The sequence below is a fragment of the Neoarius graeffei genome, chromosome 12 (genome assembly GCF_027579695.1).
Source record: "Neoarius graeffei isolate fNeoGra1 chromosome 12, fNeoGra1.pri, whole genome shotgun sequence".
Taxonomy (NCBI): Eukaryota; Metazoa; Chordata; class Actinopteri; order Siluriformes; family Ariidae; genus Neoarius; species Neoarius graeffei.
This window is the reverse complement of record NC_083580.1, coordinates 53,111,455-53,131,250: the sequence shown is the minus strand read 5'-3', so window position 1 is coordinate 53,131,250 and position 19,796 is coordinate 53,111,455. Positions and strand designations below refer to the sequence as shown.

Genomic DNA, 19,796 nt, shown 5'->3' with positions numbered 1-19,796 from the left:
CTGATGGTGAAATCCCTAAATTCCTTGTATTTGTACATTGAGAAACGCTGCTTTTAAACCACTGGACTATTTGCCCACAGTTTTTTCCACAGTGTGGTGAACCTCACCCCATCCTTGCTTGTGAATGACTGAGCTGATCCAGTTACCAGTTAACCTGATTATCTGTACGCTGTTCCAAAGAGGTGTTTTTTTTAATCATTCCACAACTTCCCAGTCTTTTGTTGCCCATCCCAACTTTTTTGGAATGCGTTGCAGGTATCAAATTCAGATTGAGTGTATATTTACAAAAAAACAATAAGGTTTATCAGTTTGAAGAGTAAATATTTTGTCTTTGTATTGTATTCAACTGAATATGTCAACCATTGCATTCTGTTTTAATTTATGTTTTCCACATCACCCCAATTGTTTTGGAATCGGCGTGCTAATAATTGACCTGGACAAGTAAAACACTGGGCGGCACGGTGGTGTAGTGGTTAGCGCTGTCGCCTCACAGCAAGAAGGTCCTGGGTTCAAGCCCCGGGGCCGGCGAGGGCCTTCCTGTGTGGAGTTTGCATGATCTCCCCATGTCCGTGTGGGTTTCCTCCAGGTGCTTCAGTTTCCCCCACAGTCCAAAGACATGCAGGTTAGGTTAACTGGTGACTCTAAATTGACCGTGAGTGTGAATGGTTGTCTATGTGTCAGCCCTGTGATGACCTGGCGACTTGTCCAGGGTGTACCCCGCCTTTCGCCCGTAGTCAGCTGGGATAGGCTCCAGCTTGCCTGCGACCCTGTAGAAGGATAAAGCGGCTAGAGATAATGAGATGAGATGAAGTAAAACACTGCCCCCTCCTGAACATAGTTCAAATTACAAACACAGTACGCTAAATATATTTAAACTGAAAAACTTTTGAGAAGCATCATCATGATTATATTTCACTTTGAAATGTTAGAAAAACTGATTCACAATGTTGTTGTACAATTAATGGATCTCACTGGTCTCTTCATTTCAGGGTTTCATGGCATTCTTACCCTGAAATAAGCTTCACCCCAATCTGGAGTAGAGCTGCTCAGTTCAGTTACAAGAAGTACATTATTTCAGCTGCAGTAGAGTTAAAAGGTCTGTCCATGTTTATTACAAGTCACCTCACAGGCATCAGAGGATTTTTTTTTTTTTGAAAGATCACAAAGCAATCTCAAAATTGCTTATTTAGAAACAAGTTAGTGTTTGAATCATTAAAAAAAACCTATTCAAGGATATACCCACCAACACAATTAAATCAGTCCCCTAATGAACATTTAAAAAATTGTTCACGGTACCAAGTCCTGTTTGAAATTTGGTCTAATTCCTGAAACACACAAGTCCTCAGAAATAAAGTGAGGCAGAAAGGCTGAAGCATGCAGCAGACACTTGAGTTAACATCCACAACAGATATGTTTTAACGTCTGATCCTGTCCATCACTGTAGGTCTGTAATGTCTGTAAGCCTGGGGTCAGAGTTCATCCTGAGGTCAAAGGACAGCCTGGAGGCTCCAGACTCTCTGCAACGTCCTCTAGCTTTTCCAGTAGGTCAGAGAAGTATGGCCGCTGATATGCATCCATCTGAACGTAAAGAACAATTTATTGGTTTAGCACACAACTAACTTCTGTCTGCTTCCAGGGGAGGAAAAAAAAAAAGTCAATAAAATTTTCCATAAATTTTTATTTTGCTGCCTGAAATTGCTCTCTAGTATTTTATCCCATTAGTGTTGCTGTACTCTCTACACACAGTGTTTAGCTCTAAAACCTAAAAATTCTGTTTTAGGTTTTGCTTGTTGGACCATTATCATTATGCTCATTTTGACTAGCACTATCAGGCTCATAGGCTACTAAAGTAGTGCAGAGTATAAACACATTTAAGCCCCTTTCCTCATATGAAACCTGTTCATTCCCACTCAAAGTAACAGATATTGTATATTTCCACCTGACTGTGTTTAATGGAGTGCAAACCTCCACAAGACATGTAAAACGTGAGCCCAGATATGCCCTATAATTCACAAGTTGGCAAGTCCATTGTTGTAAAAAGCCCAAGCTAAGACATTAGCCAGTTAGCAACATGGCACAAGTTGAGTCACATCACATCCCTGTAGAGAGAGTTGGCTTCCTTTTTCTGAACATTTGTTCAAACAAAAGGCTATTAACATTTTTGCTTATATCTGCTAACGTTTTCTTTGCTTGTTGTTTCAAGTTTGCCACCAGGTGATTTACATTGAGGCAGTATATAGTTCAGTCGCAATATTACTAGATCATCATTTATGTCACCACCAGCAACATCACATCCGGTTACAACCCGTAAATCTGATGGTTCCAACTCCTACTGGAGCCATGGCAAAAGATTACCGTAAATGTTACTAGGTTGCCAAGGGCTAGATTAATATTTCAACTTTGCTGTTTTGCTTCCATTCCCACACAACACCATTACAGCAGAATAGTGAAAAAAATATACGGTTTTCAGTGAGTGTCGATGGGGTATTACATTCACATTTACAGTATTTAGCAGATTACCTTATTTTGAGCAACTTTCAAAAGTGCTTTTTAGTCTCCATCAAAAGCACATTACGCTAGTTCCCTAGATCAGGGGCTAAAAATGCCATCAACCTAAAACCCTCTTGGCGGAGGTAGTGCACAACATAAAAGAAACATGCAAGACAAGGATTGTTTTTATAGAGGTGTTGATTCAAGTGCTTGGTGAAGTGGTAGGCCTTGAGTCTACACGTGAAGACCGCCAGTGACTCAGCTGTTTGGACAGCCAAGGGAAGTTTATTCTGCCACCTGAGTGCCAGGACAGAGAAGAGTCTTCATGCATGTCTTCCTTGTATCCTGAGGGATGGTGAATCCAGTTGAACCGTATTAGCAAATGTTGGTGTTTTAAAATGTCTTAAGGTAGGTTGGTACTAGTCACGGGCGATTGCTCTAAGACAACGAGGGAGGCTCAGCCTCTTCTAAAAATGCCGAACATCGTGTAGGATGAATTGCGCTAGGCTTATGTTATAGCCGACCTTATAACATTGCTATTTCAGATCCAGAATTATAGAAATATATGTGCTCAACCCAACTACAGTGTGAAATCATTCCCTTATAACTTTCCCCAGTTCGCCTAATGTGTGCGTGAGTTTTTCCCCCTCGTGACAGCGCGATGCAGCCCAGCCTCAGTGGATTGGGAGCTATGTGCTTGTCAATCTCAAAATGCAAGACAATTATTGGACAAATACTGCGAAAACGCCCGCCCACGGAGTCTCACGGACTCCCAGCCTCAATGGACTTCAATGGCATTTGGGAGCTATGCGCTTTTCAATCTCAAAATGCAAGACGGTTATTGGACAAATACTGCGAAAACGCCCGCCTACGGACTCCAAGCCTGACATGGGAGGGACATGGCAGTTTCCGCGAGGAGACTGGTGATTGGTGAAAGCGGCCGGATATTTTCTTTGATTGACAGCTCGTTTCAACTATAGACAGGCAGCGGTACAGTGTTGCCAGATTGGGCGGTTTCCCGCCCAATTGGGCGGTTTTAAGTGCATTTTGGCGGGTTTTCAACATATTTTGGGCTGGATAACGTCAGCAGTATCTGGCAACGTCAGTTCAGTCCCATGCGGATTCGCAAGTGCTGTGGTGTATTGTAAGAGATCAGCTTACATTTCGATTTCATTCATTACATACGGTTTCTACCAGCTTTTTTAGTTTGTATATATTTTCATTGTAAATAAAGTGTAAATATAGTGTTGTCAAGTTTGCTATCTTAGTTCCAGAAATTTCGTTTATTTGAGTGACTGAACTTGAACTTGAGGGGGCTAGTCAGCTAGCAAGAAAGCTGCGCACGGATGCCAAGCATTGCTGATTTAATTTTGGCGAAGCCATTTGCCAGTCTTCCTTTCGAGGAAAAAATTAAAATTAAAGAGCAGGGTAGACCAACGCCTGGCTAATGCGACTTCAAAGCTCTCCGAGCATTTGGTCTGGCCAAGCTATTAAGCCAAACCGTTTCCCAGAGCCCGTGGTTGACCCGCCTCCCTGAAATGCCTCAGTTTGCTACTGGTCGAAGCCAGAAAAGGCTGTGACGAAGCTTAAACCAATCACATCACTCTTTCCTCTGATGTATGTGACGTGATGGAAACTGCGGGGCTAACTGGTAGATTAAACTCTTACCGAAGCCAGTTGGGAGCAAGGTGAAAGCGTCCTTCCTTTCAATAAATACCTCCAGGGCTGCTCTTTGCTCCGTTTTCAATGAGAACTTCCCATTGAATGCTTTCAATACAGCATCTACCGCTGTGTTAAAGGCTTGCCGCTGCTCCATGTTCGTGATGTGAATGAAGCGCTTCCGGCATAGATTCTGTAAACAATCTATGGCTTCCGGTCGCAGTTCTACTACGTCACTGCCTTGAACACGCCTCTACCCAGGGCCGTTGGAGATGCTCAAAGTTGATTGGTTCCCGATTTTTCGGGAGCTTGGAAATGCTGTAGATAGCCTGCCTGGCCAGACTAAGCTCGGAACAGGCCCTCGTGTTGCGTCACGCTTAGGATGGGCGGGCCCAGGCTAGGGTAGACCAACGCCTCAAATTGACTTGGTGAAAAAGGTAGGGAATAATACTCATTCCTTTCAGCTCTCCTGGTACGAGAAAGTGAATTGGCTAACAGCAAGTGACCCACATCAACAACAGTAAATAGGCTACTTTAGTAATATGTCATGGATGGACCAAAAATATAGAATCTATTTAAAATGTTTATGCTGAGTATATTATATTGGAATATATATTTTTCTGGATATGAATTAAACAAGGGCAGCACAGTGGTGTAGTGGTTAGCGCTGTCGCCTCACAGCAAGAAGGTCCTGGGTTCGAGCCCCGGGGCCGGCGAGGGCCTTTCTGTGCGGAGTTAGCATGTTCTCCCCGTGTCCGTGTGGGTTTCCTCCAGGTGCTCCGGTTTCCCCCACAGTCCAAAGACATGCAGGTTAGGTTAACTGGTGACTCTAAAATTGACCGTAGGTGTGAATGGTTGTCTGTGTCTATGTGTCAGCCCTGTGATGACCTGGCGACTTGTCCAGGGTGTACCCCGCCTTTCGCCCGTAGTCAGCTGGGATAGGCTCTAGCTTGCCTGCGACCCTGTAGAAGGATAAAGCGGCTAGAGATAATGAGATGAGGTGAATTAAACACAGCTACAATTTGGAAAACATTTTTAAACAAAAACACAGCCGAGGTCAATTTTTAAACAACATGCCACAATTTTAAAATATAAAATGTTAAAATATACCCCCCCCCAACACCACCATCATGTATATTGGACAGTAGGCTAATGGGCCAAAAGAACCTGTTATTTCACAGTTTGTGACCCTGCCAACAATCAGCCAGATCAGAGGCAAGAGTATGGGCAAAATTGATGTGTTTTTTCTTTTAAAATCTGGAAATATCGTAACCGGCCAGCCTCCCCTCTTTGAAAGACTACCAGCCGCCACTGGTGCTAGTCCATTTCTGAGGAATGGCTTTGTAGGTAACATGATGTTTCAAACCTGACGTGGCAGCTAAAGGAAGCCACTGGAGGTAGTGCAGCAATGGAGTAGCGTGAGAGAACTTGGGGAGGCTCAAAACAAGTCTTGCAGCTGCAATCTGGATCAGCTGCAAGTGTTGGATGGTGCATAGAGGCAGACCTGTGAGAAGAGAGTTGCAGTAATCTTGAGGTGACATGGGACTGAACAAGCACCCGAGTAGCCTCTGTGGTCAGCAAAGGCCAGATTCTACTGATATTGTAAAGGAGAAACCTACATGACCGAGTCAGGTTATGCAGATTTTCAGATAGTAATGTGGAGAGCAAACAAGTTCAACCTCTTCTATAACCATTTCTATCAGTCTCTTGCAATCATAACAGCAACTGTCTGCCCAGCCATCACCCTCACACCTCCCCCTGCTTGGTTCCTGCTGCTACAGCTTCTGCCTGTTCAGCCATCACTCCCTTACCTTCCCCCACAGCTGCCCATGCACCCCTCCCCCAGGCTGCCAGCACAGACAATGCAGCCCCCTCTCCCCCCTGTGACTGAGGAAAGTCCCCACACTGTGGAAGACATCATTCTTCATCCCTGTACCCAAGTAGGGGTGCCCCACTGTGCTCAATGACTTTAAGCCAGTCACATTAACATCATATATAATGAAGACCGTAGAGTGGCTGCACTTCCATCTCTTCAGACCCCAGGTTCAACACACACTGGACCCTTTGTGGCTTGCCTACCAGGAGAAGATGGATGTAGAAGTTGCCAACCTCTGTCTCCTCCACCAGGCCTACACTCATCTAGAAAAGGGAAGTGGTGCTGTGAGATGTGGGTTTTGGTGGATTTTTTTTTTTTATATATTTCTCCACTACCTTCAACACCATACAACCCAGGAGCACCACAAGGGACTGCACTTTCCCCCTGTCCTCTTCACCCTATTCACATCAGACTTTAAGTAGAACTTGGAGAAGTGCCACATGCAGACGCTTTCAGACAACAGTACACTATCATTGTAGGTTGTTTCAAGGGTAGACAGGAGGGGAGCACAGGGGAAGACTCTGTTGCATGGTGCTGGTCAAACCAACTGCAGCTGAATACATTAAAAGACCAAGGAGATGGTAGGTCCTATTGTAGGTCTGAGCAACTACCACAACCAGTCTCTATAGAGGCTTTGCACCATCATATGACCCATAGCAATGGTAACTATGCCGCCATGACAGGGCACACTTGTAGTGCTTCATTCAGACGAGTTTGTTATTGATCAGTATGGGAAGGTTTTGCTGCATTTTTGGATGTGCAAGTCACTGAACAAAATAAAGGCATCGGATTTTTTTTTTTAACTTACCAAAAGTAATTCATCATTGGGGGAAAAAAAACTAGAGAGATTTCTAAACGTAGAAGGGGGGAAAATGGGGGTGGGGGGCCACTTCAGTGGGACTTGGCATCATTCACAACTCCAGCAAGGTGCTCATTCTTTTACAGAGAAGTGAACATGAGCAATACATTGGCTCTGCAGAGCCTAACCTTCACCGAGACTTAAAGTGCATTTACATTCGGGGATCCTTCAGAGCGCGTTGTGTACACACTTGGGAGCCAGCCATTATGGGAAACACCTGATATTGATTTGAGTGCAATCAGCATGTGCATGTAAGGACACAGAGGCTTTTCAAAATATTATCACGGTCACATTTGTTTCTAGCCATGTTTATGGCTCTGCTTTTGGTTTCGTTTGTCTCTTGTTTTTGTAAATATCATGCCTGCTAATAAACACTCTTCCTAAACTTAGAACAGTCTACAACCACATACCTGACAGAGTACTTGCAAAGTCTCATCTCATCTCATTATCTCTAGCCGCTTTATCCTTCTACAGGGTCGCAGGCAAGCTGGAGCCTATCCCAGCTGACTACGGGCGAAAGGCGGGGTACACCCTGGACAAGTCGCCAGGTCATCACAGGGCTGACACATAGACACAGACAACCATTCACACTCACATTCACACCTACAGTCAATTTAGAGTCACCAGTTAACCTAACCTGCATGTCTTTGGACTGTGGGGGAAACCGGAGCACCCGGAGGAAACCCACACGGACACGGGGAGAACATGCAAACTCCACACAGAAAGGCCCTCGCCGGCCCCGGGGCTTGAACCCAGGACCTTCTTGCTGTGAGGCGACAGCGCTAACCACTACACCACCGTGCCGCCCTTACTTGCAAAGTCTCTGGGAAAACAGTGTCCTTACATGCGCATGCTGATTATGCTCAAGTCAGTATCAGGTGTTTCCCATAATGACTGGGTCCCAAGCACATGCACTATGCACTCCAAAGGATCCCCAAATATAAATGCACTTTAAGTCTCGGTGAAGGGTAGGCTCTGCCGAGCTGCCATGTTGCACATGTTCACTTCACTGTATAAGAATGAGCATCATGCAGCAATTGTGAAATTATTATGATTATTTCTTACTGTCGTGGAAGTGAAGTGAGAATACCACAGGGTTTTTGACCTCTCCGTGTAACACAGAGTCCCGCTGAACATCCATCCATCATCTATTAGCCACTTATCCTGTACAGGGTCGCAGGCAAACTGGAACCTATCCCAGCTGACTATGGGCGAGAGGCGGGGTACACCCTGGACAAGTCACCAGGTCATCACAGGGCCCCGCTGAACATTTTTTTCCTTTTTCCCTTCTACATTTAGAAATTTCTCTATTTTTGTTCCCCTGATGATGAATTACTTTTGGTAAATTAAAAAAAAATCTGATGTCTTTGTTTCGTTCAAAACAATTTGCACATCCAAAAATGCAGTAAAACCTTCCCATACCGATCAATAACAACTTACTCATTTGAATGAAGCACTACAAACGTGCCCCCTGTCATGGCAGCATAGTTACCATTGCTATGGGGTCATGTGATGATGCAAAGGCTCTATTGTGGAGGTCTTCAGGAACTATAAGTACCTTGGGCTGCTGATGGATGACAAACTGGACTGGCCAGAGAACACAGACACACTTACACAGGAAGGGGCAGAGCTGGCTCCATTTCCTGAAGAGGCTAGGGTTCTTTAACATGCGTAAGAAAATCCTACAGGTGTTCTACCAGTCCGTGGTTGCCAGTGTTCTTTTCTGTGCTGTGGTATGCTGGGGAGGCAGCATTAAGAAGAGAAATGCTATGCAGCCCTAGGCTGGACAAGCTGGTCAGGCAAGCTGGCTCTGTGGTTGGCATGGAGATGGACTTTCTGGTGCTGGTGGCAAAGAGAAAGACCCTGTGGAAACTGCTGCTTATCATGGATAATGACAGTCACCCACTGCACACCACCATAATGAAGCAGAGGAACTCTGAAGAATCATTTCACAGTGGAATTACTTATCTACTACATCAGCAATATTCATATGTACAGGACCTTCTAGTTCAAAGTCTTCAGTATACTTTATGTGTAGTGCAATTACAAGTTAATTTTTATTGTGTATATTACTTAATTTTATTGTGTGTGTTTTTACCAAGCTACTGGATGCCAAAACTTCCTTCAGGTTCAATAAAGAATCTATCTATCTATCTATCTATCTATCTATCTATCTTCATGCCATCTATCAGTTATCTCATTGTACCATCTGACTGTCCCATCTCTCTGTATTGTCTACTGTACCATCCCTTCATACCATCTCTCCATACTTTGCTGTCTCTCCGGCTCACCTGACAGCAGTTGCTTGAGAGCTCCAGAACTATCTGTGGACATCCCTGTACCAGCTCACTGAACGCTTCCACATCCAGACCATAGTCCTGGAGGGGGGAGACACACAGATATACAATATAGCTTTAAATTAGTAAACTACATACTACTTTGTGCACGTGCACGCACACTTTTTACCTGTGTTCTCGGCAGAACTTCAGGGTCAGCAGGAATTCTAGCTAGAATCTCACACAGCATAATCCCAAAGGAGAAAACATCCACCTGTGATTGGTCAGAGGACAGAGGGTTGGGTATGGCATTGAGTGTGTCTGACTTTTAATCCCAGCATCATGAGACAGACACAAAAACAGACAGACACAGATGGAAAGACGGTGAGGACAACTCACTTTCATGAAAAGATACATGGAACATCACTTCAGATTGATGTGATGCACATCAAATCAGTTATAGGAAAAACTGTTTTTAATTAAACACTGCTTAAAGAATAACATTTCAGGATCAAGTGTCCATTATTTTACACCTCTGTTATGGAACGAAAAAAAGAAGAATGAAACAAGGAACAAAGAGAACTTAAACAAACAAGCAAACATACACATCAGCAAATAAAGCCAGAAAGGAAATGCCTCACTGGTTAAAATTTTTAAACCTTAAGCTACAGGCTACATTGAGGAAAAGTTTCTGATACATATCTGTCTGATCTGTCAATCATTTACTGTTGACTGATCAGCATTCAGTTCTATGACAAATCTGTCAATGACAAGCACCACAGAGTTACCCTTTGATAATTATCATATCAGACTGTAATAGGTTTACCCCCACCAACACACACAGTAATACCAATTAAATTGTAAGGTGTGTAAACCTTGCGGTCGTATGGTTCCCCTCTCAGCATCTCGGGGGCCATCCAGAATGCAGAACCCACCAAAGACAGCTTTCTGTCAGGACCATTAACAGGAAGCTCCACCACCTCTCGAGCAAGGCCGAAATCTGTCACCACTGCCTCTCTGCTGTGTGCGGTCACTCGGATCAGGCAGTTCTGCAAAACACAAGTTCAGATTTTACACAGTGACAACACAGGAGATAGAAACTACAGTGTGATGTTCTGCTCTGTCCAATATTACAACTTTATGATGAACTTGACAGATGGACAGACAGACAGACAGACAGACAGACATATGTATTTCTTTGCCTATGTCATTATGCTGATATGTGCAGTACCACTGAATCACCACCAGATGGAAGTAATATTTTACACTTCCAGCCGGTTTCCTTCCTCATCCTGTGATCATCCTGAATTCACTCCACCCGCCAATTATTAGGGGCCAAGCAGCGGAGCTGTAGGCACCTCTAGTGTTTCTATGGTTTCTTATTATTATTATTTCAAGCATCTTTCTTCCGTATAGGATGTCTATGGCAGCCTATAGAACCATACGGTAAAAAGTTATGAAATTTAGCACACTGATTCTGGACAGTTTCATGATTCTTCTCAGTAAATTTCATGTTGCCACCTCAAACTCGCTAGCGCCACCAACTGGTCAAAGTTTGACATACATTTTTGCTCATAACTTTTGAACCGGGGCGGCACGGTGGTGTAGTGGTTAGCGCTGTCGCCTCACAGCAAGAAGGTCCTGGGTTCGAGCCCCGGGGCCGGCGAGGGCCTTTCTGTGTGGAGTTTGCATGTTCTCCCCGTGTCCGCGTGGGTTTCCTCCGGGTGCTCCGGTTTCCCCCACAGTCCAAAGACATGCAGGTTAGGTTGACTGGTGACTCTAAATTGACCGTAGGTGTGAATGTGAGTGTGAATGGTTGTCTGTGTCTATGTGTCAGCCCTGTGATGACCTGGCGACTTGTCCAGGGTGTACCCCGCCTTTCGCCCGTAGTCAGCTGGGATAGGCTCCAGCTTGCCTGCGACCCTGTAGAAGGATAAAGCGGCTAGAGATAATGAGAATGAGATGAGAACTTTTGAACCGTACATCCGATTCTCAAAAACTTGGTATCCCTGGAATCCTTGAGCCAAGCCGATTCCAATGCACCCTATGACGTCATTTCCCGCCTGGGTAGATTTTCCGCCATTTTGGATTTTGTTAAAATTGAATAAAATGCTACTTCTACATTTTTTTTTTTGACCGTTTTTCATGAAAATTAACATGGACCATCTTCAGACTATGCTGCATATAGGGTCTATTTTTTGGAGCGATTGATTAAACTGTCACTGCACAGCAGTGTTGTGCAAGTTCACACTTTTTTTGAACTAGTTCAAGTTCAGTTCAAACATGTTAAAAGTGAACTGGTCACGTTCATAGTTCACAGTTTTAATTCTGAACTAGTTCAAAGTTCAGTTCATTTTACTTTTAGGCGGGATATGAAAATAAAGACTAAAATCATATGCTACATTCTAGCTCAAAACTACTCACATATTATAGATATTATATTCTATCACACAAAATGGAAGTTATTGTACATACTATATATGGAAAAAGGACAAAATATTTTGATTTCTTCACTGACTCAACCACTGCACCAAAACGTTACACGTGACTTCAAACAAATGCTTTCAGTTTCAACTAACAGTAACTTCTAATAAACTAGTCTGATGAACGAGGATTTCTCAACTTTGCTTAGTGGTTGTAAATCTTCCACAATGTAGTCAATAATCAGTTTATCTACCTGCTGCTGGGAGACAGTGGTACTCTTGAAGGCTGCAGGCAGTGTGACTTGGATTTTGGGATTTTGGCAGGGGATCTTCTTGCCCTTTCCCTTCTGATCCTCGAGGACTTGCATATATGCTTTGAAACTGGACAGATGCTTCAACTCAATGTGTTGTTTCAAATTTGAGAACGACGTTGTCGATGTTCTTACTTGTTTTTTTCAGGAAAGGTGGACAGAGCTTACACAGAAAGGTAAGGTTTTTACCATCTGAGTCTTTGTGTGAAATTGTGTAAAATTGCTGTAAATAACCATGAGGAGAATCCGTCTCATCTGTGTTCTCCGTGCCGCTACTTGAACTTTCACTGGCCATGTTGCTGTGAGTGTGCGCCGGCTGTGGTGTGCACGGTCTGCTGCCTGTAGCTAGGGAATGCTGGGTTACGCCTACTCTGCTCTGCTGCATCACGGGTAACGTAGTATGGAACCAAATCATAGAGCCATCCACTATCTCCGGCTTCACACTACGTTATCCATGATGCATTGCACACACGCGGCACCTCAGGGCAGTGAGTGACAACAACATCAGACTGACAGTGAAGTAGTAGAACGTAAAATATCTTGCAAGTAGACGTGCCACTCGATTCATCAGGTTTCATGTTTCATTCATCTTCATGTTTGTCGTTCATGTCGCATAATTTGAACGAATTCACGTTCAAGTTCTTTCATTACAAAGTTGTTGCGTTCAGTTCAAAGTTCATGGAAAAACGAGCGTGTTCAATGAACGCGTTCTTTTGAACGCGTTCATGCACAACACTACTGCACAGCAGCCAATCAAATTTAGTGGCGAAGACGCCAAACAGGAAGTGAGCTCATATCTCGGCAGCCCTTTGACATATCTCAAACAAACTTAACGACATAAAGCCACACCCCTCCAGAAGGGTCTGCACCATATTTGGTGCAAATTGACCAATAGGGGGCGCTATAATTTGTAAAAATGTGTTTTGGCTCATATCTCATGTGTTTTGGTTAGAAACAAAATTCCAATGCCTGATCACACTGTTGGATGCCCCATTGAAGGTCATTTAAAAATTTCAAGGTCAGCACAGGTTATGACCATCTCTCCAACATAACAGCAATCTCTTAGCATGTGGCTGCTTGGCCCCGCATTGCTGCTTGCAGCTATATTTCATACAGAGTTTACAGAGTATTGTTATTATTGATGAGAGACACACTTTCTTGCTGTCAAAAATACTGTTTCTGTCCAAACTCACAGACAATAAGATATACAACCCCAATTCCAAAAAAAGCTGGGACGCTGTGGAAACTGTAAATAAAAACAGGATGTGATAATTTGCAAAATCATGGAAACTATATTTCATTGAAAATAGTACAAAGACAACATATCAAGTGTTGAAATAGAATTTTTAAAAATTATATATACTAGTGCATCTCAAAAAATTAGAATATTGTGAAAAAGTTCAATATTTTCCATCAATTATTTAAGAAAGTGAAAATGTTATATATTATCGACTCATTACATATAAACTAAAATGTTTCAAGCATTTTTCTATTTTAATTTTAATCAGTATGGCATACAGTACAAAAACATAAAAAAATCTCAAAATATTAGAATATTTCATTTCGAGTTTGAGTAAAACAGTATGAACACAGTGTGCATCTCGGTCTAGTTCAGTACACACAACCACAATCATGGGGAAGACTGCTGACTTGCCTGTTGTCCAGAAGATGATCACTGATGCCCTCCACAAGGAGGGTAAGCCACAAAAGGTCATTGCTGAAAAGGGTGGCTGGAAAAGGTGCACAAGCAATAGGGATGGCCGCAGTCTTGAGAGGATTGTCAAGAAAAGTTGATTCAAGAACTTGGGAGAGCTTCACAAGGAGTGGACTGAGGCTGGGGTCAGTGTATCAAGACCCATCACGAACAGACATCTTCAAGAAATGAGATACAACTTTCGCATTCCTAATATCAAGCTACTCCTGAGCCAGAGACAATGTCAGAAGTGTCTTATCTGGGCTAAGGGGAGAAAGAAATGGACTGTTGCTCAGTGGTCCAAAGTCCTCTTTTCAGATGAAAGTACATTTTGCATTTAATTTGGAAATCACGGTTCTAGAGTCTGGAGGAAGAGTGGAGAGGCACAGAATCCAAGGTGTTTGAAGCCCACTGTGAAGTTTTCACAGTCTGTGATGATTTGGGGTGCCATGTCATCTGCTGGTGTTGGTCCACTGTATTTTATCAAGTCCAAAGTCAACACAGCCATCTACCAGGAGATTTTAGAGCACTTCTATCTGCTGACAAGCTTTTGGGAGATGCTGATTTCCTTTTCCAGCAGGACTTAGCACCTACCCGCAGTGCCAGAACTACTACCAAATGGTTTGCTGACCATGATATTACTGTGTTTGATTGGCCAGCCAACTTGCCTGACCTGAAGCCCACAGAGAATCTATGGGGTATTGTCAAGAGGAAGATGAGAAACACCCAACCCAAAAATACAGATACGCTGAAGGCCACTATCAAAGCAACCTGTGCTTCAGTAACACCTCAGCAGTGCCACAGACTGATCACCTGCATGCCACACCGCATTGATACAGTAATTCATGGTAAAGAAGCCCCAACCAAGTATTGAGTGTATAAATGAATATACTTTTCAGAAGTTGGACATTTCTGTATTGTAAATCCTTTTTTTGATTGATCTTAGGGAATATTCTAATAATTTGAGATACTGGATTTCTGATTTTCATGAGCTATAAGCCATAATCATCAAAAATAAAACAAAAAAGGCTTTAAATATTTCACTTTACATGTAATGAATATAGAATATATGAAGATTTACCTTTTTGAATTAAATTATGAAAAAAGGAACTTTTTCATGGTATTCTAATTTTTTGAGATGCTGTAGTATATATATATATATATATATATATATATATATATATATATATATATATATATATATATATATATGTGCTCATTTTGAATTTGATGTCAGCAACACGTTTAAAAAAAGTTGGGACAGGGATGTTTACCATGGTCTTGCATCACCTCTACTTTTAACAACACTCTGTAAACATTTGGGAATTGAGAAGACCAATAGAGATCTTGCAGTCACGTGACCGGAAAGTACACAGCCGCCATCTTGTCGGTAAAAAACACCGCTGAATACTGCTGCACTCCTGTACATAATGGATAAATTTCAACCGACGGACTACACGGCTCATTTTTCTAATGAACAGATAACTAGATATATGTCTAAAATAAACGACCTACAGATTAGTGACCCTTATCGATTACCAGACGTAGTTTTCACGACCGTGTCAGTGGATATTGAACTGCCAGAGGTGGAATACCCAGACGTGTATAATTACCTCATTAACTTTCCCTCGGTGTTCAGTGGTGAAGCACTGCGTGCTTATAAATCTCTGGACAGTTATCTTTACAGAAATTCAGGATTTGTCAGCCGCCCTCAGATGTGGCATCTTGTAAACAAGAAAATAACAATCCTCATTGAACAGGTAAGTCACTTAAGTATTACTAGTACTGATACTAGATATATCAGTAGTATCTAGTATAGCACTGACCAGCCGATTATAGAATAGAATAAGGTAATTCCAGCTGTAATTCCAAATCGTCCGTCTTGTTTACCATGGATCTGGCGTTGGAGAGATAGAGGCTTGGCAGTGGAGATTTGAGTGGCTGTTTTCTGAGCTTAGTCAACAGGCCGGCTCTGCAGCCTCGCTTTTGCTTCCTCTCCCGACGCCGCCTTCTTCACCTGCCAGATCCGATAACAATCCACGGAGACCCCGCTGGTCTCGCTATCTCGTCCGGAATGCTGCGTATGCGATGGAAATCGCTACAAACCGTCATTTTCTGCTGGAAACCAATGTCCAGTAAGTTCATACGGTTGTAGTGGATATTGAAGTCCGGTACAGACGAACAACATGCAAAAATACACACAAAAAACACAAAAAACGTGCACAGGTAGGGAGAAGAAAAGGTAGAAGTAGAAGCAGAAGTAGAACCAGAAGTAGAAGTAGAAGGCGGAAATATGGCGTTTGACCGACAAGATGGTGTCTGTTACAATCTGGATCGGCTGTGACGTCACATGCAAGATCTCTATCGCTGTAGTTTTGAAAGAGAAAGGTTGTCCCATTCTTGCCTGATATACAATTTCAGTTGTTCAACAACTCCACTAACTTCACTCTTTTGTTGTATTTTGGGCTTCATAATGTGCCAAATGTTTTAAATGGGAGACAGGTCTGGACTACAGGCAGGCCAGTTTATCACCCGGATTCCACAAGAACAACTAAGCCACAGTGTTTCCTTGTTCAGTGTGTGAAGTTTGCTTCTTTAGTTTTGCACTGGATCTACAAGGATAATGAAAACAAAGAAACCTTATTAGACCCAGTTTATTGTCCAACCTGTATGCACCTCAAGCAAAGCAGTTAGTTTCCACTTCCAAGAGGGACAGAAACAGAATCCACCCTGTGTGTTTAAATAATAAAACACACACTGAAGCATCTCATGTAGATCTGTTGTCCACCACCATGGTGAAATCTGAACCTGGAACAACAATGAGCAACTTAATGAACCGTGCACAACCCTGTATGTTTGAGTTACTTATCTTTTTACACACCACAGTGTTATTGGATTCTGGATTCTGATTAGTCAGGTGGTGTTGATTAATTTCCTTTAATAGCTGCTCTGACAGCAGTACAGCTGCAAGTCACAAGTTTATACCAATTTACATTCTAACACATCTTTTTCATTCTACAGATTTCTCTGTCCTTTAATGCAGTGATGGACTCTGTTTTTATCTTCATTTTCTCTTCTGCCCTTTCCGTCTAACGGTGGAAAGGCCTTTCCAGTGGTGACTGAATCCAGACCTTTTTCTTTTGGAGTATTGGCTGTGGACTGCTAGCTAGAATTGCTACTACTTGCTTAACTTGTTAGGTTATACTTTGTGGTGTCCAAGATAGCTAGGCTTGTTTGCTTTCTTGCTTACAGCTCACACTAACTCATGCTTGGAACTATTGTCACTACAGGGTACATGCATGTTCTTCCCTCCCTTGCCCTGCTACCAGCTAAACATCAACTGAGATGTCCATTAATCTGCACCACTGCTAATGGGTTTGGAGTTGTGCTCCACTCCATTTCCCTCCAACATCCAGAGCTAAAAGCAATCCACCCTGTTTTGTCCTGAACTGGCCTTGCTCTCTATGGCCTCTTTACTGCACCCAGTGAAGGCCAGGAGGTACTCCCTCCATCTCCTAACAGCATGAGCTGCACCAGACCCGATACAGCTCATACAACGTTGTACGTGCCCTTGGCTTGTGGACTCGCAGTTATTGATCCCAGCAGATCTTTGCTTGGCCTACCATGGCTCTATGATCATGCAGCCAGTGTCTGAACCTCCTTGAGCCAGAGTAGCCCGGGAGTAATAGGGTTATACCCGGAACAAATTAGTAACAAGCTGAAAATTTCAGAATATGTTCAGAATACCTTTAGGAATAACATATTAAAAGTCCCCGGAAATCCCCCTTGTGCTCTCTGAGAAATTCAAGATGGCGTCCAAAATGGCCGCCAAATGGAGATCTGCCCATATCTCAGGCCCAAAACAAAATATTAATGCAATTAAAAGGTCAGAATATATGTTTTGTAGGGTAGGAGAGTAAATTCCAACATGTGTGTATTAATTACATTGTGTATTAACATTATATAACAATGTACACATTATTATAACAGTATATTTGTGTATAATGTGTTCGCTTGCCATGTCTGGTTAGATTGTCATATTTTTGGCATTTCACCAGTTCACATTTATGAATGTGCACAGTACTATGAATGTGTGTAGGTTTCATCCAGTCCGATCCTTGAATCAAGTATCAATCTTGAAACGCCCTGGCCCATAAATTCACATCCAAGAAGAAATAACAATGACTGTTATGACAAAATAATCGTTATGGTATCATGAAGATATCTCATATGTTTTTGAAATGGCTTCAGTTCTTAATGTTTAGGACTAATAATTACAGACTTATAATTGTGAATCTATACATGTGCTATTTAATGTACACTACCGATTATAGAGTGTGGATCCATTGGTTACTCGTTCACGCCGTATCATCCTATTCTGTTCACAAAACAACAAACACAATTACTAGGGGTTGGAGCACTTATTTTCATTAATATTAAAGTAAATTGGTGGTGTAAAATGAAAAATGGCATGTTAAAAGGTCATGCTGAGTTCAGTCATTTTTAAAAGGTCATGCCGAGTTTAGTCATTTTTTGTCCGAACACACTGGCATTGCTAGTAGTAAAGACTGGCGCTAGAAACTCAAAGATTAATTTTTTTCCACCCTTAAACAAGCTTGAATAAATTCCCTACTTCACTGATGGTACAACAAAGGTCCGAGCATTACAACTGAGGCACTGAGAAGTGTTTAAGTCTACTCATTGTTTATAAGCAAGAGCTTTTATTGAGGCAGACCTTTTTGTCATGAAAGTTGCCGGAATGTTGAAGAAGTGTACTGAAACAGCTTGTAGTTTTAGAAGATAGAGTTCTCAAATTTAATTTCCCTTTAATATTTTATCAAAGCTTAAAGATGCACTAAATATTAAGGAAATTGATGTCTAATTGTTGTCTTACATTATGTTCATGTATGTAGGTAGCCTACTAAGCTAATCTGTCAATCATGTCAACCATCAAATTCCATGTAATTTCTACATTAATGACCTTGTAATCTTGGTTAATTTTAACAGTGTGACAATGGTGAATTTGCATTGCTTGTATGAGAGAACATATAATTTAACATTTTAATTGCATTTATATTATGTTTTATCCCTGAGATATTGAAAAATCTCCAATCGGTGGCCATTTTGGACGCCATCTTGAATTTTTCAGAGAGCACAAGGTGGATTCCCGGGGACTTTTAGTATGTTATTCCTAAGGGTATTCTGAACATATTCTGAAAAATTCAGCTTGTTACTAATTTGTTCGGGGTTGGACTCAATTTTGAGCTAATGCTCTTGGGCTAAGAGGATGACCATCAGCTTTACAGCTATGCCTCAATGTTGAACCATCTGTGGGACACAACACTCGGCTTGGAGGCCCCGCTGCACCAAACATGAGGCTATGCCCATAAATTAGCAAACCTCTGACCTCATTTCTGAGTCCACCCATATCCAACCCAGCCAGACCACGAATCATAAAAGCTTGGGCAGGACATTGGTAGACACACAGACAAAAAGCCCAAGATACATCTCAAAACTCCCTCATAGCTCAAGATAGCCCAGTGTCCAAAATGCACTCATAGTGCTTAAGGAAGACATGAGAATGGCATGTTTGTCACTGCATCTGGAAGATTTGTTCAACCAGAAAATGGTTGTCATCATCGGCTCCAGCAGCATCTCATAAGGGACCCAGTTCAGTATCAGTTCAGTTCTGTTTGACACACATGGCCAACTCTGCAGAACAGCCTCAACCCTGGAGCTGAGGAGGTCATATGGCTTAAGAGTTTGGGAAATTCTGTGCCAGTTTGGTGGCATGGAATCAGGTGTGGCTGGCACAGTCCACACTGCCTTGAGGATGCAAGAGGGCCCTATGCATCCTGCATCCTTGGACTGCTCTTTGGAGAGGAAAGCCCAGGCTTTGGAATAACAAAATTAACAGAGCAGCATAGGCCAAACAAGTAATCCTACTAGATTACCTAGGATGACCCTCTGGCACCCCCAAAGGCCTACAGGCCACGCCAGAGCTACAGTTGGTTAGAACTCTGCTCCAGGGGCCACAATGAGCAGAGCCCATCAGTAAAAGTGGGACTGTCATCAGGATGCTTCACAGCCAAAAATCTTGACTACTGGACACTGATCACATTTGATCAGTGGGCCTTGATGACCTTGTCACAGGGCTCCATTGTCTTAAAGTTACTGCACTGATTTAGGCAGCTTGTTCTCTCCTGGGC

General features: G+C 42.6%; 1 protein-coding gene across 1 annotated transcript in view; it reads right to left on the bottom strand.

Moving 5' to 3' along the window:
- Positions 1 to 1,420: 1,420 nt before the first annotated feature.
- Positions 1,421 to 19,796, bottom strand: part of zgc:113162 (uncharacterized protein LOC553743 homolog) — a 40,263-nt gene continuing 21,887 nt past the window's right edge. The window contains exons 6-9 of the mRNA XM_060934878.1: positions 10,036 to 10,209; positions 9,351 to 9,434; positions 9,176 to 9,262; positions 1,421 to 1,578 (exon numbers count right to left, since the gene is read on the bottom strand). Coding sequence (XP_060790861.1) covers positions 1,477 to 1,578; positions 9,176 to 9,262; positions 9,351 to 9,434; positions 10,036 to 10,209 — 447 coding nt within the window. The 3' untranslated portion in view covers positions 1,421 to 1,476. The remainder of the gene's footprint in view (positions 1,579 to 9,175; positions 9,263 to 9,350; positions 9,435 to 10,035; positions 10,210 to 19,796) is intronic.